Source organism: Entelurus aequoreus, linkage group LG27, assembly GCF_033978785.1.
Source record: "Entelurus aequoreus isolate RoL-2023_Sb linkage group LG27, RoL_Eaeq_v1.1, whole genome shotgun sequence".
Classification (NCBI taxonomy): Eukaryota; Metazoa; Chordata; class Actinopteri; order Syngnathiformes; family Syngnathidae; genus Entelurus; species Entelurus aequoreus.
Window position 1 is genome coordinate 22,233,405 of NC_084757.1, and position 24,841 is coordinate 22,258,245.

The 24,841-nt window shown below is 40.1% G+C and overlaps 2 protein-coding genes across 5 annotated transcripts in view; one reads left to right on the top strand and one right to left on the bottom strand.

The window, feature by feature from the left end:
- The window catches only part of unc13a (unc-13 homolog A (C. elegans)), a 168,007-nt gene extending 166,535 nt beyond the window's left edge, over window positions 1-1,472 (top strand). For all 4 annotated transcript variants that reach the window (XM_062038703.1, XM_062038700.1, XM_062038701.1 and 1 more), the window contains one exon: window positions 825-1,472. The gene's annotated coding sequence lies outside the window, so the exon portion shown is untranslated. The remainder of the gene's footprint in view (window positions 1-824) is intronic.
- The window catches only part of si:dkey-110c1.10 (unconventional myosin-Vb), a 40,326-nt gene continuing 16,745 nt past the window's right edge, over window positions 1,261-24,841 (bottom strand). The window contains exons 7-33 of the mRNA XM_062038704.1: window positions 22,139-22,220; window positions 21,947-22,054; window positions 21,754-21,866; window positions 21,418-21,686; window positions 21,264-21,345; window positions 21,031-21,171; window positions 20,703-20,834; window positions 20,536-20,619; window positions 18,120-18,236; window positions 17,937-18,034; window positions 17,784-17,870; window positions 17,392-17,712; window positions 17,149-17,305; window positions 16,833-17,072; window positions 15,836-16,048; window positions 15,661-15,754; window positions 15,448-15,596; window positions 14,971-15,159; window positions 13,791-13,887; window positions 13,600-13,725; window positions 12,440-12,591; window positions 9,241-9,333; window positions 9,046-9,178; window positions 8,709-8,976; window positions 2,136-2,310; window positions 1,989-2,069; window positions 1,261-1,913 (exon numbers count right to left, since the gene is read on the bottom strand). Of these exons, the coding sequence (XP_061894688.1) occupies window positions 1,752-1,913; window positions 1,989-2,069; window positions 2,136-2,310; window positions 8,709-8,976; window positions 9,046-9,178; window positions 9,241-9,333; window positions 12,440-12,591; window positions 13,600-13,725; window positions 13,791-13,887; window positions 14,971-15,159; window positions 15,448-15,596; window positions 15,661-15,754; window positions 15,836-16,048; window positions 16,833-17,072; window positions 17,149-17,305; window positions 17,392-17,712; window positions 17,784-17,870; window positions 17,937-18,034; window positions 18,120-18,236; window positions 20,536-20,619; window positions 20,703-20,834; window positions 21,031-21,171; window positions 21,264-21,345; window positions 21,418-21,686; window positions 21,754-21,866; window positions 21,947-22,054; window positions 22,139-22,220 (3,963 nt within the window). The 3' untranslated portion in view covers window positions 1,261-1,751. The remainder of the gene's footprint in view (window positions 1,914-1,988; window positions 2,070-2,135; window positions 2,311-8,708; window positions 8,977-9,045; window positions 9,179-9,240; window positions 9,334-12,439; window positions 12,592-13,599; window positions 13,726-13,790; window positions 13,888-14,970; window positions 15,160-15,447; window positions 15,597-15,660; window positions 15,755-15,835; window positions 16,049-16,832; window positions 17,073-17,148; window positions 17,306-17,391; window positions 17,713-17,783; window positions 17,871-17,936; window positions 18,035-18,119; window positions 18,237-20,535; window positions 20,620-20,702; window positions 20,835-21,030; window positions 21,172-21,263; window positions 21,346-21,417; window positions 21,687-21,753; window positions 21,867-21,946; window positions 22,055-22,138; window positions 22,221-24,841) is intronic.

The following is a 24,841-nucleotide window of genomic DNA, read 5'->3' on the forward strand; positions in this document are numbered from 1 at the left end:
TGTGTGAATGGGGGAGGGAGGTTTTTTGGGTTAGTGCACTAATTGTAAGTGTATCTTGTGTTTATGTTGATTTAATTAAAAAACAAAACAAAAAAAACAAAAACAATACAGATAATTTAAAAAAACGATACCGATAATTTCCGATATTACATTTTAAAGCATTTATCGGCCGATATCGGTATTGTTTTTTTTTGGTTTTTTTTTAAACACAAGATACACTTACAATTAGTGCACTAACCCAAAAAACCTCCCTCCCCCATTTACAGTCATTCACACAAATGGGTTGTTTCTTTCTGTTATTAATATTCTGGTTCCTACATTATATATCAATATATATCAATACAGTCTGCAAGGGATACAGTCCGTAAGCACACATGATTGTGCGTGCTTCTGGTCCACTAATAGTACTAACCTTTAACAGTTAATTTTACTCATTTTCATTTATTACTCGTTTCTATGTAACTGTTTTTATATTGTTTTACTTTTTTTTATTCAAGAATTTATTTTTATCTTATTTTATTTTTTTTAAAAGGACCTTATCTTCACCAAACCTGGTTGTCCAAATTAGGCATAATAATGTGTTAATTCCACGACTGTATATCGGTAGCGGTTGGTATCGGTAATTAAAGAGTTGGATAATATCGGCAAAAAAACATTATCGGACATCCCTAATCTCAGGGGAATGTCAAATTACAAAAGTCATGTTATTAGAATAAAACTTGTTTCTTAATACAATTTAATTTGCCATCCTACACCTGAAATGAATATTTTTCCCTTTCATTATTTGAATTCACTCTTGTCTCAATATACTTTCTTCTTTTCAGTGTGGCCCTCATACTGCTGTGTATTCAAAAGCTGGTAACACACAGGTTGACACAAGTGATTGTGTGTGACTGCTTGACCACAAGGTGTCCACACAAAGTGCAGCCATGAGTCCAATCAGCTTGAATGACTGAGTGTCCGCCTGGCATGGAGAACATGTGGACATGTCACATAGCTGCTGATGCCACGAAATCTCCTATTTATAGCTGTTGACGACGAAGCCGCCATGTTTCAGGGTTTTTTGGGCATGCAGACATTTGTGGGACGGAAGCACAAAGAAAAAGCACACAAGAGAGGACAGACGTGCATGTTATGCTCTGTGGCTCACGTGCACGGTCCTGTACTTCCACAAGTGGTGCATGAAGGGAAATATGTAAGAAAAGAACAAAAAAGAAGCATTGTGCCAGCACGTGCATATAATATATATTTATTATTTGATGTTGTCCTTTATTTTGATATTCAAATGTTTGTGAATATATAAATATATATTACTGATGATGTGTAGTGGTACAAAGTAGTCGCATGGGACTTTTTTTTATACACAATGTTTCTAATGGGTTTTTTTTTAAATATGGTTCTTGATGAAATGTTGAGGTTTACTGGGACTACAGTCTCGTCGTGTTTTTGCTTCAAATAAAAATTGAACAATATTGTTGTTTCGACTTCATTTGTTAGTTTATACCTGGTCCCCACACTGAATTTGGCCCGCCAGTGTCCAAAATCCGGCCCGCGGGAAGTCCCAAGTTTAAAAAAAAAAAAAAAGTATTATCTTTTAAAATCTTTCCGTTCTAATCCATTTTCTACTGCTTGTTACGCTCGGTGTCCCTTAGCCGCTCAGGCAAATCATATCGTCTAAAAATGATTTTTTTCCGGCCAAATTGCTTTAACCCAATGCGGCCCCCGAGTCAAAAAGTTTGGGAACCCCTGGTTTATACTCTGCGTAAAAAAGAGAGCTTAAGGGAATCCGGGATGACCAACTTGTCAGCGCGTACGGCAGGAGGCGTGGCGTCGGGGAAGGTGACAGGAAACACCCGCTTCACGTCTAGGAGGTGCTGCCGGGGTTGAGCGTCTGCACGGTCTTTGAAGAGTCCCTAAGGAAACCAAGATGGCGGACACATCAGACACATCTACCACGGTATGTGAACGTTGTGAGTTACAATCGTCACCTGCACCAGGCGGATGAAATTGAGCGAGACTCTTTCGTCGAGGTCACCGTGCGGTGAGTAGTTGCTGAGGATCTTCACAATCTGTCCGACACAAAGAAGCAAGCAATGAGTACTTAATGGAAACTTGACTTGGGTGTAGGGAACCACCTGCTGGCTGCTGAGGGCGGTGCAGGTCTGCACGAGGGTCTGTGCATCCTTTTCACTCTTCTTCCCAACCTGCAGCAGCTGAACAGCCTGAATGAGAGGCTCCATTGCGGCCACAGCGCCCTCTGTCAGCAAACCTCGGCTACGCAGCCACTCCTCCAGCTGACTCACATTCAGCCTGTCATGAAGGAAACAACTCGGTAAATACTACATTTCTATCGTTCATATATAAAGTTGTCCCTCGATTTATTGAGCATATTTTACCGCATTGTAGGCCTAAATTAAGCATAAACATGGCTAAATAAACTAAATATATATATACACACATCAGTAGTATTGGCTAGTAGAGGAGACCAAACCAATCAGAGCGCACTTTAACATGAATTGATTAACATGGACTCCGACTTAAACAAGTTGAAAAACTTATTCGGGTGTTACATTTAGTGGTCAATTGTACGGAATATGTGCAATCTACTAATAAAAGTTTCAAAATCTGTTCAGTATCGTGGCCGCTGATTGGCTCAGTCTCAGGCAGCATTACTATATTGGATAAAAAGAGAGTAGAGGTGACTAAAAGGATGTTATTTGGGCTGTCATTATGTTGAAAAAGGTATTTAGGTGCTTTGTTTATGTTCTAGCTAAGAAAATATTGGATATATAATTAAAGGCCTACTGAAACCCACTACTACCGACCACGCAGTCTGATAGTTTGTATATCAATGATGAAATCTTAACATTGCAACACATGCCAATACGGCCGGGTTAGATTACTAAAGTGCAATTTTAAATTTTGCGCGAAATATCCTGCTGAAAACGTCTCGGTATGATGTCGCCCGCGGGTGACGTCACGGATTGTAGAGGACATTTTGGGACACCATTGTGGCCAGCTATTAAGTCGTCTGTTTTCATCGCAAAATTCCACAGCATTCTGGACATCTGTGTTGTTGAATCTTTTGCAATTTGTTCAATGAACAATGGAGACAGCGAAGAAGAAAGCTGTAGGTGGGAAGCGGTGTATTAGCGGCCGGCTGCAGCAACACAAACACGTAGCCGGTGTTTCATTGTTTACATTCCCGAAAGACGACAGTCAAGCTATACCATTGGCCTGTGGAGAACTGGGACAACAGAGACTCTTACCAGGAGGACTTTGAGTTGGATACGCAGACGCGGTACCGTGAGTATGCAACCAGAATGTTGCCACAAGCATTTTGTTTAATTTGTATGTGTAACGCAGTATGCAGCTGCGGCTTCCAAACATTTGATCGCTTGCCCGTACGTGTGTGTCGCTATGTGCATGTCACGTACGTAACTTTGGGGACTTTGGGGAAAATATGTGCTGTATGAACTTTGGGGAGGTGAACGGTACTTTGGGCTGTGGGATTGAGTGTGTTGTGCGGGTGTTTGATTTGTATAGGCGGGTTATATGGACGGGAGGGGGGAGGTGTTTGTTATGCGGGATTAATTTGTGGCATATTAAATATAAGCCTGGTTGTGTTGTGGCTAATAGAGTATATATATATGTCTTGTGTTTATTTACTGTTTTAGTCATTCCCAGCTGAATATCAGGTCCCACCCGCCTCTCACAGCATCTTCCCTATCTGAATCGCTTCCACTGCCCTCTAGTCCTTCACTCTCACTTTCCTCATCCACAAATCTTTCATCCTCACTCAAATTAATGGGGAAATCGTCACTTACACGCCCTCAACGTCCACCTTCAGTAGTTCGTCCCAGCTCTGACGCTGCTCACCCCCCCTCCCCCTTACGGCAAACCTCGCCTCGCCCTGACAGCAGTCCTGAATATTTCTGATACAGAAAAGGGTTCAGCAGTAGACCACATTATCAGCTGGGCCCAAGGTTGCCTACATCAAATCATGGCACCTTCTACATTCCTGTTGTGACTACCAAGAGAGTAAACATTGGGATACTTAGTCACCCTGCTAACCTAAACAATCTCATTCCTATTCTCTCCAAATCAAAGCCAACATCGAAGCCTGTCAATAACACCATCAGGATGGGTCTGCTCGATGTCAGGTCTCTGAATAGCAAATCATTTTTAGTCAATGATTTTATTACCACTTCTAAACTTGACTTTATGTTTTTAACTGAAACATGGCTGGAACAAAATAACAGTGCAAGCATTCTGATCGAGACAGCACCCCCCAACTATATGTAGGTATATGTAGATCGGGGAAAAGAGGTGGAGGGGTTGCTGCTATATTTCAAAACATTTTTCAGGGGAAACAGATGTCACTTGGTGATTTTACATCATTTGAATACCTGTGTGCTGTGTTGAAATGCTCTCCCAAAATTCCCTTGTTAATTATCTACAGGCCACCTAAATATTCTGCAAATGTTTTCGATGATTTTACTGAATTATTGTCTAGCATCTCCACTGACTTTGACTGCCTGGTTATAACTGATGATTTCAATTTTCATATTGACGATTTAAATGACAAGGGCGCAAAATAACTTTTTACTATTTTAGACACATTTGAACTGTCTCAACATGTGAAAGAGGCTACACATTATAAGGGACACACCCTGGACCTGATTATCACAAAAGGTCTCAATGTTTCTGATGTTCTTGTGATTGATCCTTCATTGTCTGATCATTTCTGTGTTTTCTTTAATATTTCTGTAATTCCGGACACACAAACAGAATCAAAGAATGTCAAAAAGCGGTACATAAATGAACATGCTAATGTCCTCTTTAAAAACGCCATCTCCTCACTACCACCTCTAAACCCATGTCATGCTGATGATCTTGTAAGCAACTTTAATTCCAAAATTGTGAATATCATAGATATCATTGCACCTGTTACAGTTAAAACGATTTCTGGCAAGCAAAAGGCACCCTGGAGAAAATCTGCTGCTGTAACAGCCCAGAGAAGAGAGTGCAGGAAGGCTGAACGAATCTGGCGGAATACAAAACTTCATATTCACCATGACATCTATAAAGAGAGCCTCCAGGCCTACAATTTAGTCTTAAAAAGTGCTAGAGAAACATTCTTCTCCAATATCATAAACAGCAACACAAATAAGGCCAAAACCCTATTCGCAACCGTTGACAGACTGACTAAACCCCCAACACAAATACCAGCCGAACTCCATTACACGCAGAAATGCAATGAGTTTGCATTCTTTTATACTGATAAAATTGAAGGCATCAGACGCACCATCAATATCTCAAGTAAAAAAGTTGGATCACCAACCCATTTAGGCAAAAGTAACACAGCAATGATGGCAAGCTTTAATGCCATAGACTCTAAAACTCTAGTGGAAACGGTGACAGCTCTAAAGTCATCCACCTGCTGCCTTGATGTTTTACCTACCAACTTCTTTAAGAATGTTTTTGACTGCCTATCAACAGACATCTTGCAAATAGTTAATAATTCTATTCAATCGGGCAATTTCCCGAAGGCTTTCAAAACTGCAGTCATTAAACCTCTTCTAAAAAAGCAGAGCCTAGATGCCTCTGTTATCAACAACTACAGACCAATTTCAAATTTACCATTCATAAGTAAAATAATTGAGAAAGTTGTCCTCCAACAACTAAATCACTTCTTGGCTTCTACTGGCTGCCACAACAACTTCCAGTCAGGATTTCGACCTCTTCATAGCACAGAGACGGCCCTTCCTAAAGTTATAAATGACATCCGTCTAAACACAGACTCTGGCAAAACTTCAGTATTAATGCTTTTGGACCTCAATGCTGCATTTGACACTGTCGACCACTCAATACTTTTGGACAGGTTGGAAAACTGGGTGGGGATCTCAGGCACAGTTTTAAGCTGGTTCAAGTCATATCTACAAGATAGGAACTATTTTGTTTCCATTGGTGACTTTGTATCAGAACCAACCAACGTAACGTGTGGAGTCCCCCAAGGTTCAATCTTGGGGCCGACTTTATTTAACATCTATATGCTCCCACTAGGACAAATCATGCAAAATAATAACATTGACCATCATTGCTATGCCGATGACACCCAAATCTATGTAGCGCTATCACCAAATGACTATCGCCCCATAGATCTTCTGTGCCAGTGCATTGAGCAAGTCAAACACTGGATGTGCCAAAATTTCCTACAACTAAATGAAGATAAAACTGAGATAATTGTTTTTGGTGCTAAAAAAGAAAGGTTTAAAGTCGTCCAACACCTTCAATCACTGTCCCTGAAAACCTCAAATAAAGCCAGAAATCTTGGGGTTATTTTAGATTCTGATTTACATTTCGACAGTCACATCAAATCAGTAACAAAATCGGCCTACTATCAACTCAAAAATGTAAAAAGACTTAGAGGGCTCATGTCAGCTCAAGACTTTGAAAAACTTGTACATGCCTTTTTTACCAGTAGGCTAGACTATTGTAATGGTCTCCTTGCAGGTCTTCCCAAAAAAACTGTCAGGCAGCTACAGCTTGTTCAGAACGCTGCTGCTAGAGTTCTAACAAAGACCAAATAATGTGAGCACATTACACCAATTCTTAAACCCTTACATTGGCTCCCTGTACATCAGAGAATTGATTTCAAAATCCTCCTGCTCACATATAAATCACTACATGGGCTAGGGCCGAAGTATATTTCTGATATGCTCCCACTATATAGCCCTCTAGATCACTAAGATCTTCTGAGACCAATCTGTTAGCGGTTCCAAGAGTAAACTCAAATCAAGGGAGAGCATCATTCAGTCACTATGCAACAAATAGCTGGAATAAACTTCCTGAAGATGTCAGACTCTCCCCAACTCTCACTACTTTTAAAACTAGACTGAAGACTTTTATGTTCACCTTAGCTTTCAGCTAAATCTTTTAATCTTTTAACTTTTAACGTCTGCACTGTTTTTATTTTTATTGTCTGCATTTTAATTTTGCTTTTATTTTCTTTCATTTCACTTTGTTGTCTGTGAAGCACTTAGAGTCCGCCTTGTGTATGAAAAGCGCTATACAAATAAAGTGTCCTTGCCTTGCTTTCTCGGTCCGAATCGCTCTCGCTGCTGGTGGCCATGATTGTAAACAATGTGCAGATGTGAGGAGCTCCACAACCTGTGACGTCACGCACATATCGTCTGCTACTTCCGGTACAGGCAAGGCTTTTTTATCAGCGACCAAAAGTTGCGAACTTTATCGTCGATGTTCTCTACTAAATCCTTTCAGCAAAAATATGGCAATATCGCGAAATGATCAAGTATGACCCATAGAATGGACCTACTATCCCCGTTTAAATAAGAAAATCGCATTTCATTTAATGATTCAGACTTCACAGAAATTGGTTGAACGCGGTCATGTCTGGTACCAATTAACAGCGATAAACGAGGGATGACACTTCTGTTAAAATATAATATTCACTTATTCTTCTGTTGTTTGGATACTTTACATTAGTTTTGGATGATACCACAAATTTGGGTATCGATCCGATATCAAGTAGTTACAGGATCATACGTTGGTCATATTTAATTTCCTCATGTGTCCAGGGACGTAATTCCTGAATTTATAAACATAATGTAAATTTTTTAAAAAAGGAAAAAAGATTTTGGGATGATAAAAAATATAGATGTAATCATTGTAGTGGATGTCAGGTGAAGATCCACCAATGGCAGTTGTTTACATTGAGGCACGCTAGCCTGTTAGCGGTGAGCTATTTTATCCTCCTACGGTGTGCAGTGAAGCATGTTTAGCTATTCCTCGTCCTACAGGGATGATACTTGTAAGAAACGTACTTTGTTTGTCGCCATGGTGGCAGGGATTAGTGACTTAGAAATAGCTAAAACACTGCTAAACACTGTGGATGGACGTAAGCCGTTAGCTAGATACCCATGTTTAAAGCACCTCTTGTAGAGCTGCGTTTTAAGTTTTTTTTAAGCCAAAATGCGTCCATTGTCCCCTTTCTGTGTCTGCATGTAAGTTTTCCGCGATTGTGCGTTGCCCAACATGCTCCTCTGTAAAACCAACAATATGACAATGGCGCGCCGTCATGCCAGTTTAAAAAAAAACACAAAAAATAAAAAGGGAACAGGTATTTTCTAGAGGCGGTATAGTACTGTTTATGATTGGGGGCGGCGTGGCGAAGTTGGGAGAGTGGCCGTGCCAGCAATCTGAGGGTTACTGGTTCAATCCCCACCTTCTACCATCCTAGTCACGTCCGTTGTGTCCTTGGGCAAGACACTTCACCCTTGCTCCTGATGGGTCCTGGTTAGCGCCTTGCATGGCAGCTCCCGCCATCAGTGTGTGAATGTGTGTGTGAATGGGTGAATGTGGAAATACTGTCAAAGCGCTTTGGGCTCCTTAAAAAGGGGTAGAAAAGCGCTATACAAATACAACCCATTTACCATTCATTGGTACCGCTGTATATCGTTCAACCCTACTTGTTTACTTAATTGAACTCCTAAGTCAATAACTTTTGCAGCATACTCTCCTTAATTGCATACATAGTACACATATTGTTAAATACATGTAATTGTTAAATCTTTATATCGTATTAATACCTGAATTGAGCTGCATTTGTAGTACATATTATTGAATTGTAATATTGTATTAATATGCAAATTGAGCTGCATAAATAGTACATATAATGATCATACCGTATTAAAATAGCACGACTGCAGCAGCACACATCCTTCCTGAGCAGCAGGCTGTTGAAAGCGGAGGCGGAGATGAAGTAGGTGAGCTGCTGGAAGGCTTGCTCCAGCAGCTGCGGGCGCAAAGCCTGATGGGACATGGCGACGTGGAGGACCCCCAGCTCTCTCAGCACCGAGGCCACAGTGGGAGCGTCGGCCCGTGTGGTCCTCGGGTCTGAGCTTGCTCGCTTCCTCGAGCCTGGTATGTCTTCGCCTTCCAACAGGGCGGCGGCTGAGGAAAAAGAAGAGGAGAGATGAAGGTAGAGCCAACATGAAGGAGGTCATGTTAACTTTATAACACCTGTGATGTTATGCAGTTGTGTCTCAGTGATGGAGATGAGCTGCTGATAGGCCAGAATGCGGAGCTCGCTCAGGGTGTGCAATGAATCGCTGAGGTTAAAAGTCAAGGGTACCACTTCTTCTGGATGGGTTGTCTGGAATAATACCTGTAATCTTTAACAAACACTTACTGGTTTGCATTTTCAAATTATCTTACAAGCTGTTTTGGGGCGTGCTGACTCAGCAGGTCATGCAACAAACTGATGTTTTTCAGCCACAGCGCCGTCATGTTCAAGTCATTGGTGTGTTTCTGGAAGCAACAAGGTGAGAAGCATGTTGCACATATTTTTAATGATGTCAATTCCATATTCATTTGGTGGATCCCTATTTTATTGGCCTACTTTGTCATGGAACATTTGGCTATGGTTAGACTTCACTCATTGACTCAGCGATATAACATGTGGGCCTTCTTTGCATGCTGTGACCAAAAATAATGAAAAGATGGAGGTAAAACAGCCAATAAATATAAAAAATAAGTATTATCATTGCTATGCAGTTATCAGCAATCATATTAAATCTAGCTGGTTAAATAGATGTAAAAGTTATTCCATCCATACATGTTCTACCACTTATTGAAGTGAAGTGAATTACATTTATATAGCGCTTTTTCTCAAGTGACTCAAAGCGCTTTACATAGTGAAACCCAATATCTAAGTTACATTCAAACCAGTGTGGGTGGCACTGGGAGCAGGTGGGTAAAGTGTCTTGCCCAAGGACACAACGGCAGTGACTAGGATGGCGGAAGCGGGGATCGAACCTGCAACCCTCAAGTTGCTGGCACGGCCGCTCTACCAACCGAGCTATACCGCCCCGTCTTTTTCAATGTCGAATATGTTTAAAATAGGGCTGTCAAAATTAACGAGTTAACTCATGTAATTAATCACAAAAAATATCAAATTACTCATGTACACACTTAAATTAATCATGCAATTTAGTTTGACAGTTCAAGCTCTTTTACTTCAATCGCTAAACAATCAGTCTAATTAATGCATGCAGCATGTCACTTCAAAAGTGAGTCAGACTCCACCTGGTGCGCTCGCTGGCAAATTTCACTCCAGAATACAGCCTGAAAGAACTTTTTATAAAACTGTTACCAACCTTTGTGCAAATAAATGACGTGCATTTAAGTAAAACATTTAAACATGTTTTGATAATAACATTGCATTTGTGTGCAAATATTGGGGTATTTTCTTAAGCTAATTTCAATTATGCAAGCGAGTAATCACCTGTGATTAATTGCTATTAATCCAAATTCCAAAAAGTGATTAGTCTGGTTTTAAAATAATAATCATTTAACAGCATTAGTTTAAAATAAAATGTGTAAATTACTTTTTTATGCATTAAGACTGCAACAATACACTTGCTGGCGTCAACATTGAGTCTATTAGGAGAAGCATTTATTTAATAACTAATAACTTTTAACCCCCTAGAGATAAAGTTGGGGCAGCACGGTAGGGAACAGGGGTTAGTGCATGTGCCTCACATTATGAAGGTCCTGAGTTCAATCCCGGGCTCGGGATCTTTCTGTGTGGAGTTTGCATGTTCTCCCCGTGACTGCGTGGGTTATGTCCGGGTACTACGACTTCCTCCCACCTCCAAAGACATGCACCTGGGGATAGGTTGATTGGCAACACTAAATAGGCCCTAGCGTGTGAATGTGAATGTTGTCTGTCTATCTGTGTTGGCCCTGCGATGAGGTAGCGACTTGTCCAGGGTGTACCCCGCCTTCCGCCCGAATGCAGCTGAGATAGGCTGCAGCAACCCCCGCGACCCCGAAAGGGACAAGCGGTAGAAAATGGATGGATGGGATAAAGTTGTCTTTTTTTGTCCTTTCATTAAATTACTTACGCCATTATACATTTGTTGTACAATGTATGTAAATTGAGCTCTAAAAAAAACAGTAAACACGTAATGTTTAAATGTTGTATTTTAACTAATTGAATGATTATCAATCTGTATAAATTTGCGTAATATGAGTTATTTTTCTCATTTAAAACTGACATTGTCTGATCTAAAGGCCTTTAAAAAAGGTCAACAAACATGACACTTTTGATCATTTTGTTTATGACTAAAGTAGGGTTTTCCCCGATACCAATATTTTGGTACTGGTATGGATACCAAAATGTCTATTGATACTTTGATACTTATTAAAACAAAGTGGACCACAGAAATTGTTATTATTAGTTTCATTTTGACAGAAAATATTACGATACTTTAAAAATGTGTTTTGTCATTGCACTAAAATATATATTTTTTTATTTATTTAAATTAAAAGGCATTAAACACACTAGGCTTTTCTTATTGCACTTAAAGAACAGCTTACAACTGTCCACATTACATATAGTCTGCCATAATCTCAAATTAGTTTACAATAGAATGCTTTTTTGACATTGTCATAAATGCTTAATTTATTATTGCCAATTTTGATCTGTGCTTTAAGACAAATACAATCATGAGTAAATACAAAAAACAACACTATGGCTATAAGACAATTAGCATGCAAAACACAGATTGTTAAAGATAAAACACAAATTGGAGGAATTTGTGGTGAAATTCCGTCATTTCACTTGCATTAGTTCGCGCCATGTGGGCGGTTTGGACTGCGCTAATAATCGCCAACAAACCACGCAGCTCTCTGCGCGTATATGTGCACAGCAGGGGAGCCTACATTATTACCTGTCGCTCTTTAAATTCCTTGTGCAGGTCGGATTGTTTGTTATTGAAATGTTTACCTTAGTTTGAAGCAAAGATGGTAAATCACCACCTTTGGCAAGGCATGTTTTAAAGCAGCGCATGCAGTGCAGCGCTTTCGTGTTTAAAGTGTAACCTTTATTGGTTGTTTTGAAGCCCAAATACCTCCATATTGCGCTTCACGCACCCTCTTTATGATGGGTTTTATTGCTTTTTTTTCTTCACACTGTTTCTGCTTGTATGCGCTTGTGAGTGAGTGCCGACACACTTTACATGCACCTCAGCTCCGTAACAAAACCGCAGCACATGCACATGAAAAAACAGCACCGGTATTTTTCAAAGGCAGTATATAGTACAGTTTTTAATTTATTAGTACTGCGGCACTTTATTAGTACACCGTATACCGTACAACCCTAAACTGAAGTTTATTGAAAAAAAAAAAAGGAATCCAAAATGTTATGCCCTTTAAAAGCTTGTATGTCCTGTTTGGTTTAAAGATAATTAAAATCGGATGTTAAATCAAATGTGATTAATTAGATTTTACTTAAAACCACTTTTTGTGAATTATTCCTTTGAAAGAGTCAATGAAAAATTAACATCTTTGAAAACAGAAGAATGTTGTCTGTTGTAAAACAATGTCCACTTATTCAAGTGTCATTTGTTACCCTTAGAGCTGTCTTCATGGCGGTGACGGCACCGCGACACAGCGAAGAAGCACTAGTTTGATCCCCCCTGCAGTCCGCCTGGCGTACACACAGGAACACCACGCTGGCCGGCAGCCCAGGAGGCAGAGACATGGCTATGTCTGTACGGATGTCTGGTTCCCAAACACAAGAAAGACAATCATCAAGAATGTGTAAGTAGTATACAAATTAGGAATGTCCGATAATATCGGACTGCCGATATTATCGGCCGATAAATGCTTTAAAATGTAATATCGGAAATTATCGGTATCGGTTTCAAAATTATCGGTATAGGTTTCTAAAAGTAACATTTATGACTTTTTAAAACGCCGCTGTACGGAGTGGTACACGGACGTAGAGAGAAGTACAGAGCGCCAATAAACCTTAAAGGCACTGCCTTTGCGTGCCGGCCCAGTCACATAATATCTACGGCTTTTCACACACACAAGTGATTGCAACGCATACATGGTCAACAGCCATACAGGTCACACTGAGGGTGTCCATATAAACAACTTTAAAACTGTTACAAATATGCGCAACACTGTGAACCCACACCAAACAAGAATGACAAACACATTTCGGGAGAACATCCGCACCGTAACACAACATAAACACAACACAACAAATACCCAGAACCCCTTGCAGCACTAACTCTTCCGGGACGCTACAATATACACCCCCCGCTACCCCCTAACCGCCCACCTCAACCTCCTCATGCTCTCAGGGAAAGCATGTCCCAAATTCCAAACTGCTGTTTTGAGGCATGTTAAAAAAAATAATGCAATTTGTGACTTCAATAATAAATATGGCAGTGCCATGTTGGCATTTTTTTTTCATAACTTGAGTTGATTTATTTTGGAAAACCTTGTTACATTGTTTAATGCATCCAGCGGGGCATCACAACAAAATTAGGCATAATAATGTGTTAATTCCACGACTGTATATATCGGTATCAGTTGATATCGGAATCGGTAATTAAGAGTTGGACAATATCGGAATATCGGCAAAAAAGCCATTATCGGACATCTCTAATTTATATATCTATGTAAGTACCGGTATGTGTAAGTAGTAGATATTTGTATGTAGAGTATGTGTAATTATTTTGTAATTGTCACTGCAAGAAGAGGATGAAAAAGTCTTACCTGTGATGAGATTCTTCATGAGTTTGTTCTCGTCTCTTCTCCTGCATTCAAGCAGACCAGTGGTTGAAGCTGCTTTGTGTTGATTGGATGAAGAAGAGTTCTCAGTGGGAAACGCTGATGGAAATACTGCAAAAAGAAAAACAAGCTTCAGTCCGCTTGATTTTTACAAATACTATTTCTGGAGCTCTTACCTTGTGTCAGGAGGCGTCTGAGTGGGACAGTGTTCCGAAGGTCATTCAGCTCTTTCCTCAGTCTCACACACTCCTGCTCACGAGCCTCCAGTAGCACCTTCACACACAGACAGACATGATTGACAGGTCCAATGACCGTACAGAAAGGCAGGACTAATAAACAGAAACTAGAAGAGGTTTGATCCTGCAAACATGGTGTGAAATAGAAACACGTACTAAAAAGGTCCACTATTATGTGAAATGGACTCCTGACGATGTAGTGTCTTTTCATGCCCTTTTATGAACAATCCATCATCTCCCTCACTTGTTTGCACCACCAGAGAAGAGGTGCTCAAACATTTTCTTTTGAAGTGGCAGTTTGTCAGGGAAAACCTAGCAACACTAGCTAAGTAAGCCTGCCCCGTATTTACGCCCAATACTTTGTTTGAAAACAAAACCAAGCTTCACTGCACATCTTAAAATAAAACTTAAAGCTCTACCAACTATCTGTCAGTCAGTTACATAAATGGGAGCAGTAAGTTTGATCATTATTTTTCTTCTACAAATAGGCTAACCTAGCATGATGATCCTGTTAAAATGTGAGTGTGTTATTAGCATGAGGCTCACTTAGCTAAGCTACGGATGCTAATGTTGGTGTCCTGTCCTAGTCCTTAATATATATATGACATTTAGTATGTTGGAAAAGTGCAGAGTTAAATTGTCTATGAAAGTTCGCATTCATCCTGGTCATTGTCATCCCAGGGCATTCAATCGATAGCAACTGGACTGTTTGGTTTGTCTTAGAAGACGTTTTGCCGCTCATCCGAGTAAGCTTCATCAGTCAGATCTAAATATAGGACGAGATCTGACCAATCTAAGTCTATGAGCACAACTGATGAAGCCTACTCGGATGAGCGGCAAAACGTTTTCTAAGACAAACCAAACAGTCCAATTGCAATCGATTGAATGCCCAGACTTAAAGTGTAACCTATTAGTGAAAAAAATAAATAAATAAACACAATAGCGCTTCAAACACAGTTCATTAGCATTAAAGCCAGAGACATACAACATGTTGTGTTCAGCGTAGGGCTTATTAAAGCATTTTAAAATTGTCAAATCATTACACTTACAATACACTAATATGTTAAGTATTAAACTACGGAATCTTTTAACAACATTAATTAAGAAATTAGTCCCAAACCATAGGTGATGCCAGACTCTGCATGGAGACTCCTGCTTCTGTAGTGGGAGATGTCACGCTGACCCTGCGGACCTCCTCAGGAGAAGGGAATGTAGATGTGGAGGAGGAGAAGGACAGGGGACTTAGAGACTGAGGCGACAGAGGTTCTAAGCTCTGAGTGGAGTCTGTCCTTCTGTAGCCCTTCATGTCCTGCACAGTGAGAAAGAATGAATAACGACAAGATGCATGAGAGGAATACATTCTAAGAATCTATGGAGGAATTTGTATCTTTTTTACACAATCAAAATTTTTTATTTGCAAACAAAAATAATAGATGGGAAATCAAAACAAAAGTTTAACAAGGAAAACTATTTTTTAACCAAATTAGCAAGGGCAGAAGTAATCAGTAGACCCAACATTCAAGACAGACCAAAATAAAGGCTTCCAACATATTGTTCTAAGGAGGCCCTGCCCACAAGATTGAAGTTGATTCTGGACCTGAGTGAGCTGGCTCATCTCCCTCAGGTTGTCATATCGCTGTTCCAGCCTGGTGAACTCCCTCAGGAGGCCTTGGTGCTTCCTCCTCTCCTCATCCAGCTGCACTTTTATAGCTTCCGTGGCCTGAGACACCGCTTGCCGCACAAGAGCTGTGCGGAGACGACACGTTCAAATTCAAGTCAGACTCAAGTGGACAAAGACGACCTCCTGCACCTTCTTGTGCTTCTTCCTGCTGTAGAAGACATGCGGTCAAACGCTCTCTTTCTGTGCTCAAGGAGACCTTCTCTCTCTGCAGGGCTTCCACCTCCTTAAAAGTCAAACATTTTAGTGTCGACATGAAGTGAATCCAAAGAATGAAAATATAAGTGTGACAATTATGTTTCTCTACTTGTGTTAGCTGGAGGAGTTCCTGGGCAGCCTTCTTGTCTGCTCGTCTTATTTCCTGCTCCGCCTCCTCGCTTACGATGGAAACAGGAGGAGCAGTTAAGTGTTTCTGATGTTCTTCAAGTTTCTGTATTGTGGCCTTCAGAGTGCAGAGTTCAATCGCGGCAGCCTCTCGCTCAGCACGCAGACTCTCTTTTAGAGCAGCACTCTCTCTGGCCTGGACACACCATCATCATACAACATCAAACCACAGCTATAAACCCTAATACAACCCGAACCCTGACCACTGATCTACAAGGGACCCACTCGTGGAAGTGTCAGAAGTCAGCAATACACTGTTTTTTTTCCAATGCTCAAAATTCTCTAACAATCTCAAATTTATAGATAAAGTTTTTATAATTGTTATGTGTTTTATTGCCTTTATGTCTAAAATAATATATAATGGGAAATTGCAAAATATGCAATAGTTCTAAAAATACGTTGCAGAGTGGAATAGTCAAGGTATGTTAATTACAGCCTTGAATAGGTCAATAACTTATGACATTGATTTTGATAGAGTAGACATTTATTTTACAGTGCCTACTAAGCTAAAAAGACTGAAATTAGGCGGGACTTGATTGAGTTTGAATTCACACAAGTCTTTTATATATCTGCCATATTATACATAACTGCCTAAGATAATTTTCATTACATTTCAGCGTTTTTTGGTAGTTTACCTTAATTATGCTTATTAAAGTAAGGATTACAGTCTGTTAGGAATAGCATTTATAATGGGAATCAATCGGGCCAAAAGAAGTCTCAACAGTTTATATCCAATTAAAAAAAAATAGCAATCAAAAACACAATGCAATTTGATTTTTTTTAAAAACAAAAAAACTTCAGACCTTCAAACTGAACACTCATATCACATAAGGAACACATGTAGTGCCAATGTCGGGCCTCGGAATTGCACAATAAATAAATTAAAAGAAGATTAGAGTACATAAGAAGGCTCCACCCACCTTCTGGTCTGCTTTTATCTGCAGCTGCATCAGTTTGACCTCCATGCCCTTGTTGAGCTCTTGGTACTTCTCCACTGAGCGAGCTTCGGTCTTGAGTTTCAGCAGCTCCCTTCTCGCCGCTTTACGACGTACGCAGCACTGCGCGAAGACCACTGCCGCACGGAACCTGATGAAGGCCCTCCTGGCCAACCACCCTCGCACTCTGGCCTGGAGCAGAGAGGCGGCTCTGTTTGCCACCAGCTAAGGAAATACAATATGGTTCCAGTGTCGTTTATAAAGTAGCAGCTAACAGTGGACATGAATACAGAGCACTTACCAGTCTGTAATTGCGGCGGGTCAGCGTGCCTCTGATGAAAGCCTGGATGGTGATGGCGGCCTGTCGGATCAGGAGGAACCCGTGTCTGGCCACCAGCATGCGGTAGGTCTTCTGGATGACGAGAGCAGCCTTGCAGTAGCGTAGGGTCCAAGCCAATCTGCAAAAAGACTTGCTTATGAGCTTAAAAAAATGAAAAACGCCACAAGATAATTTTAGAGAGAAAGAGTCACAGCAATCACTCACCGCCTGGCCAGAGCTCCTCTGCAATGTCTTTGTAAGGTGACGGTTGCCCGGAGGGTTCTGGTGTAGTGAATCCGGGCCAGCCATCCTCTCACCAAACTCTGAAGGACGACAGCGGCCGCCCGCAGTCTTTCCGCTCTCAACCTCTCAAGGAGTGCCACCTGCCCCGCCCGGAAAAACACTTTGGTCCTTCCAAAGACGTACTGGTCCGGGTCAGGTATGAGCTGAGGTAGAGCATGGCGGCACACCAGTTGGACTTCTTCGCAGCATTGGGAGCCTCGCAACAGAACATGGTACCTGAAGAAGAACTCTTCGTATGTCCATCTGGGGAAACGGCAGATTCATTTCCAACTTTGATGTAGATTTGATTCATTGGAGGAAACAAATGTGATTACCTGGATGGAAAACCTGCAGCGCTGATTCGGATGGTCTCCAGAACGCCACAAGCCCTCAGCTGCTGGACAGCCCTCTTCGGGTCAAACCTGAAAAGTACAATTTGCTCAGTTTGTGTGTGACTTAAATGAGTGGTGATGGAGGCAAAGACTCACATAAAAGGCTCCTTGAGGTCGTTGGGTTTAATACAGCGCACATAGTGAGGAGTGGTGCTGCTCAGTGTGTCCATCAGCAGCTGCAAGGACTGACGGAACTAACAGAAGCAGCCAACAGATGTGGTTTAGTGAAAACTCACAGCGGCACTACTGCAGGAACTACAAGAAGGGCGAAGAGTTCACCTGAAAGCCCACAGTCAACTTGTGCTCCCTGTGGGCTCTTCTTCCTGAGCGGACACTTCCGTTGGCCACACTAGCTTTGCTTCCCTGCTGCTGGAACAACTCAGCCACCAGCTCTGACTGACACACACAAGTAGTGTTTGGATTTTCATGGTCTTAATTCAAGTGTAAAAAAATAGGTAAACCACTGGTAATATTAAGATGCAAAAACACTTAAAGGGGACTTGTGATGATTTTCCAATTTTCTGACTTATAAATGTTATAGCGTTGTATACTCATGTTAAACAATGCGTCAAATCATAAGGTTCATGCATTTGGTGTTGAGGTTGCAGCATGTTTTGGTTATCTCTCAACGTTGTGTTTTACTTTTTTATAGTGGGCCATTTGTGACATCACAGACAGATGTACTAATGTTGGAATTTCTTGTTCATACTGCTCTGCTCCCTTGGAGCCTCCAGTGTTATTCCTTCTTGTTTCACGCTCACCCACCTGCTCTGATGACTACAAAAATAATACTTCCGTGTTTTATGTCCACAACATTTTACACAAGACTGTTTTGTCAACAAGGGCCAGTAAATTCAAGTTGGATCACCTACTAAACTCTGACAAAATAAAAGGTGCCATTGTGACATTACTATTTGGTTTTTTGAAACACAGGAAAAGGTAGGATGAACTATTTTCATCTAATGGTGGCATGCCTTCAATATCACTTACATGTGACATGCAGTGCGATGAATGATCCATAAGGACTGGGCAGGTGTACCTAATGTTGTAATCGACGATTCTATATATTGTTTATGAAGTTTATTTTTTATTGTTGACTGGAAAAAACTTATAAAATAGCAGTGATGTTTGTCTTCAAGATATATTTTAACAGTGTACATTTTCAAAAGATACATTTTGGTACTTTTGGAGCGAGTGGGCCATGGAGGGTTTCATTTGCAATCTGTAAACACCTTCACACAGAAATAATTTGCAGACAGACTCAAAAAACGTGTTATAAATGTAACTGTGGGAAAAAACATAGCCAGTACAATCCAGCGAGGGACAAGCGGTAGAATATAGATGGATTATCTAGACCACAAAGAAGTATTTTAAATGTTGATTAAAATCATCATAGGTCCCCTTTAACGGCCATTCAATAGAATTGGTGCCATTTGATTGCAACTATTTAAAAAAAAAAAAATACATTTGGAGTATTTTTGTCAACTCTAATTTTGATCATACACATTTTTAATTACTATTTTACTGTAAAAAGCCAAAGATGACTCATAAGTAACATAAATTAAAATAAGAGTGGGTTTGAGCATAGAATTGGCAAATAATAAAATATACGTGGAAGCATACAGATACTAAGGACATGACAGCGTTTCAACAAGTGTATTAAAAAATAATTTAGGTAACAGGACTGTACTGAGAAATCCTCATTGAGGATCCACTTCCTGTGGACCTTGTGACTTGCGGAATATTAAAATATTTTTGGAGAAGGTAAAGTTTTAATGTAACTAAGGATTTAAATATATTATATGGTTAAGTTTAATTTTAGAAAGCAGATGGTCTTTGTCTTTGGTGGTTTTGTGGTCTTTGAGGCTAATCTGTTTTTTGGGGAAAAAGCGTCAGAAAAAAACAAAGAGCTCCTGTGAGCTAAATGAAGGTCTCGCATGACCTCATGCAGGACAGCATCTTCTAACAGACGTTTTGTGAGACTTTAGAGGCATTTATTAAAACAAATTTATATATATATATATATATGTAAATCACATATACATATGTATATATATACATATACATATATACATACATACATACATACATATGTGATGTATATATATACAGTATATATATATATATATATAAATCACATATATATATACACATACACATGCACATAGATAGATAGATATGGGTTCCATTAGGATTTTTTTTACTATTAAATGAACTTAAAATAGGACTCCTCCTTCCTTGTTGTGAATAATGGCTACCGTGTGGTTGTCAAGTTTATGAGATGCAATTCAAGTGGAAGCCGCTGTGACTGTTTTTTGTATTAATAGCTTTGATGGCGATGGAAATAAGTGATACTGTAACAATAATAATGATACATACTGTATATGATATTGTAATTGATTTCAAATTCTGTTGAATGTTTTTAATCACTATTATTGATACTGTTGCTTTTTATTTTTGGTTTTCCTTTTTTGTATTTGTATTGAATGTGTGTATTTTCTCAATTGCTTTTCTATCTTAAGTATTGTAAAGCTGGGATTGGGCTGGAGTTGGGTTTGCTCTGTTTTTTTTTTATTTTATTGACTAACATTGTGTGATTCTTGTAAATAAAAAAATAGAGGAAAAAAAAGAAATACTTTATAATTAATATTTATTATTTATTTATAATTAATATTCATAATTTTGCACGTCTTACCTGACTGGCTTTTAAAATGTTGACCAACTCCTCAAAGACGGTGTCTCGATTCTTGTCCAAGAAGCCACCACATTCGTACTGGACCTGTACAAACACAAATCGTGATGTGGCTACTCTCTTTTTTCCAATTTGAAGCTAACACCAGAAGGGATGTCTGGACCACGCACCTTGTCAGCAAAGTGCAGGATGACGAAGGCGCTGTTGGACATGCGAGGTTTACAAAAGTGAGGGTGAGCTCTGCCTGTCAGGTGCTGGTCGTACAGCTTCAGAACCCAGCTCTCATCAGAACCTTTGGGCATCTGTAGGCGTGAAACAAAGTGTGTGTGCTATGACAACAGTGGAAAGAAATAACTGGACTTGACAATTACTTTCACAGGAAATGAAAAGAAGAAAAAACACAGATTTTCGTCAATTTGAGATCACACACTGGACCTGAATTGTCCTAAATTGCTAGAATTCAACCCCAGAATGATGATTTAAGAGTGCAGCACTGACCCTGCACTCCTCGTCCAACAGGTCTAACAGGCCGAGTGGTCCTTCGATGAGAAGAATACACTGCTGGTTGTCGCTGAACTCTATCCTGCTCCAGGTCAGCTCCTCGCGTTCGTACTCCTCCTGCTCCAGGTGGAAGACGTGCTGCACACATACAACTATATTAAACACAATTACTTGTAAATAGGACAACAGCGCCGTACAACAGTACCAAAATGAGGTGTCACATGACTCACCCGGTTGAACTGCTGTTGCAGCTTTTCGTTGGCGTAGTTGATACAGAACTGCTCAAAACTGTTGCGCTCAAACGTCTCAAAGCTGCATAGAGAAGAAGACCTCAGTTAACCCACTGTGAATCGATAACACCACTCCTGCAGCCTGATGACACACCCGTAGATGTCTAGTACCCCTATGAAGGAGCCGGCCCGACCCGATTGACTGCGCAGGGTAACGTTGAGCCTATGCACAGTCCACTTGAACATCTGTTCGTAGACGTGCTTGGCTAGAGCATCTCGGGCGTCGACAGCCTGCTGGCCCGACATGGGCTTGACCAGGGTCTCCCCTCCCAGCTGCAGCTTGCGGTGACACAGCCAGTGGGCCATTAGGGCTGCCTCCACCCCCAGTAGCTTGGAGAAGATGGCCAGGGAGACGTCATCTGCCTGAAAGAAAATCAGCATGAACACTTGACCCCTTCATGAAATGAACATCTATCCATCTACAACGGACATCAATGTAGCTGCGCTCTGAACCCCGCCCGCTGGCTTGAATGTTGACGTTCCCCAAGTGTAGAACAGCAGCCAGGATTCTGAACAGCTCTATCTGCTGGTCTGGCAGCACACCTGCAAGTTGAAATGGAAAATAACCTCAAACCCCAACAAATGGACCTCTGTAGTCTTGATGTGTATCAATAAGTTCCTACCCAGGATGGTGAAAGCACTGCGAGTGCGCTCTAGCTCCATCACATCATCAGTACACGGTATGTTTGAGTCTCTTCCCTGGTTGGTGTAGCGGAAATGCTCAGGAGTGGCTGGATTAAAACAAATAAGAAAAAATAAAAAAAAGTAAAAATAATCTTAAGTGAGCAATAAAGGAGGTTCCTTATTGATCTCACCCAGTTTTAGTGATCTCAGTTCAGACAGCTGTCTGGAGGCACACAGCTGGTAGAAGATGTGGTAGTTTCTCTCCGCTGGTGCCTAAAATGTACAAAAATAACATTACTCACCCACACATACAATCATCCGGTAATCCGGAAGATTGTGCTGGGGTGGCAAAAGGGCTATTTTCTTTGAATAAATAATATAATCAAGATACAGTGGTACCTCAACTTAAGAGTTACCCAACTTATAGTATTATTTTGACAGAGCTTTCTCCTGGCTAATTGTTACGTTTTAAAGGGGAATTGCACTTTTCGGAACTTTGTCTGTCATTCACAATCCTTATGTAAGAGAAGAACTCATACATCCATCCATCCATTTTCTACCGTTTGTCCCTTTCGGAGTATGTTTTTATTTTTTATGCATTCTAATACCTAAATAAACGCTACCAAAAGTCAGCGAACAAATGAGGTAATGGGATTTGCTCTACTAAGCCTACAAAGCATTTTAAAAAATATCCAAAAACCTGCATTGTTTTATAAAAGTATAAACGGTATGTCATGTAGTAACAGGCACATTCATAATAACGTAATATTTATGTATTATGGTAATTTTAAGCATAAAGCGACATTAATTTCACAGACACATCTTAACATTTGCCATTTCCTTCAACAACAACTGCTACTTGTGGCAGATTTCATTAGAGCCAAAGACTACTTTGGGACAAATTATGATCCAGAAATTAGTTTTTAGCCTGCATTTACAGAGAATGAACTATAAGTTTTATAAGCTAAGTGAGAAGAATATCCAGTAAGTAGCACTATTGCTAAGTGCTAAACAAGAAATACAAACTATGAACATAATAAAACAACCACTTACTGTTCAATGTCTGCTCTCACTGGGATGTTCATATCTTCCCATTTACACGAAGAATAAATCATACTCACGCTGGTTAAAAAAAGGGGGGTGGGCGCATATTAAGTGTCTTTTTGTGTCTTTCTTGCAGTCTCTGGGTCCAAGTTGAATGTCATAGTTGACAAACTTCCCGGTTTATGACCACAACCAATCTAGACACCTAATGTAGAATTAACTTTTACCAGCTCAGATGCGATACCCCAGCTCACCGGCTCAGTATGTCAAAAACTACATAAGCCAGTTACGACTCTGTGATCACAGCACCGCTAAGAGTAGTTCCTCTGCGTTAGCGTTTGTGACAACAATATCGCTAATATTCTGTTAAAATGCAAGTCACATTTAAATTGTGTATTTTTTAATGTTTTCAGAGGGGTTTATGGGCAGAATAAATTACTCCAATTACCTGCATTTTCAGCTTCCTCGTACTTTCCGTATATTACAAAAAGGAATGTATTAAAAAGAATAATAATTTTTTTTAAAACATACCGGTAATCTTACATAAGGATTGTGAATGAAAGGCAAAATTCCAAAAAAAGAAGGGCAGTTTGCCTTTAGGTTGCAATCAAACATTTGAGTTACAGAATCCCTGCCATTAGTTGGCATAGCAAATGTCACAGTGAACCCAATAAGATCTACCCAAACTTCTGATCTTACACGTTAGCATTAGCTTATAGCTAAAGATCAACATACGTAACTTTGTTTTTCCAACCATGTGAAGGAATAAAGTGCTGAAAACAAGAATGCAATTATATTTATTGAATTAAAGAACGAAATAATCAAAAACATGTCGCCAACTTAGTGAAGCAATTAGAGCGTATCACTGCTAGTCTGCACCATACTGAAGTATAACACCAGCAAAGGATGTTAAAATAATAAATAATGTAATAGGTGTAAAATAAAATAATATCTAAACGGCAGACATTTATCCATGAAAATATGAAAAAACTGTTGATGGTGACTGAGAATCAACTGGAAGGAGATACCGTTGAAGTCTGCTGTACATTATTATTACATTACTTCATAAAACTACTATATTTATTTGTAGTACATTATATTGTATAGTTTTCATACAAAATTACTTATCGAAATGTTTGTTTTTCTTTTAAAAATCATGTTACATGTTGAAATTGTTGTGTTTTGAGAGGGCTAGGCACCAATTTACCAATTGATTTAAATTAACTTCAATGTGAGACGTTGATTTTGGATACAAGTGTTTTGAGTTAAGAGCTTTGTCACAGGACCAGTTAAGCTCTTGAGTTGAGGTACTACTGTAGTTGTTTAGGGCAGCATGTAATTTTGTCATTTGGAGGACACAAATTCTGCCCAGCAACAACAAAAATCTGACACTTGGACAGCGGCCTTTATCCTCTAAATTGAGCCTGCTCAGTGGCCTTGTGGTTAGAGTGTCCGCCCTGAGATCGGTAGGTCTCTGAGTCATACCAGACTATAAAAAAAAATAGGACCAAATACCTCAGCATCAATGGTTGGAATTGGGGTCACCAAAATCACCAAAATGATTCCCGAGCGCGGCCACCTCTGCTGCTCACTGCTCCCCTCACCTCCCAGGGGGTGAAACAAGGTGATGGGTCAAATGCAAAGGGTAATTTCACCCTCTGCATCAGCGGTACTTTAACTTTTTAACATGACAACAAAGAGATCACAAACAATATGAATCCTAATAAGCCTACTTGCTACTTGACTTTTGCACAAAATCCAACTGTAAATTTGGGTTTCAATAGCTGATTTAAATAAAAAGGCAAGAACTACAACATTTTTTTTTCCAAAGGCAAAGAAAAAAAGCTCCG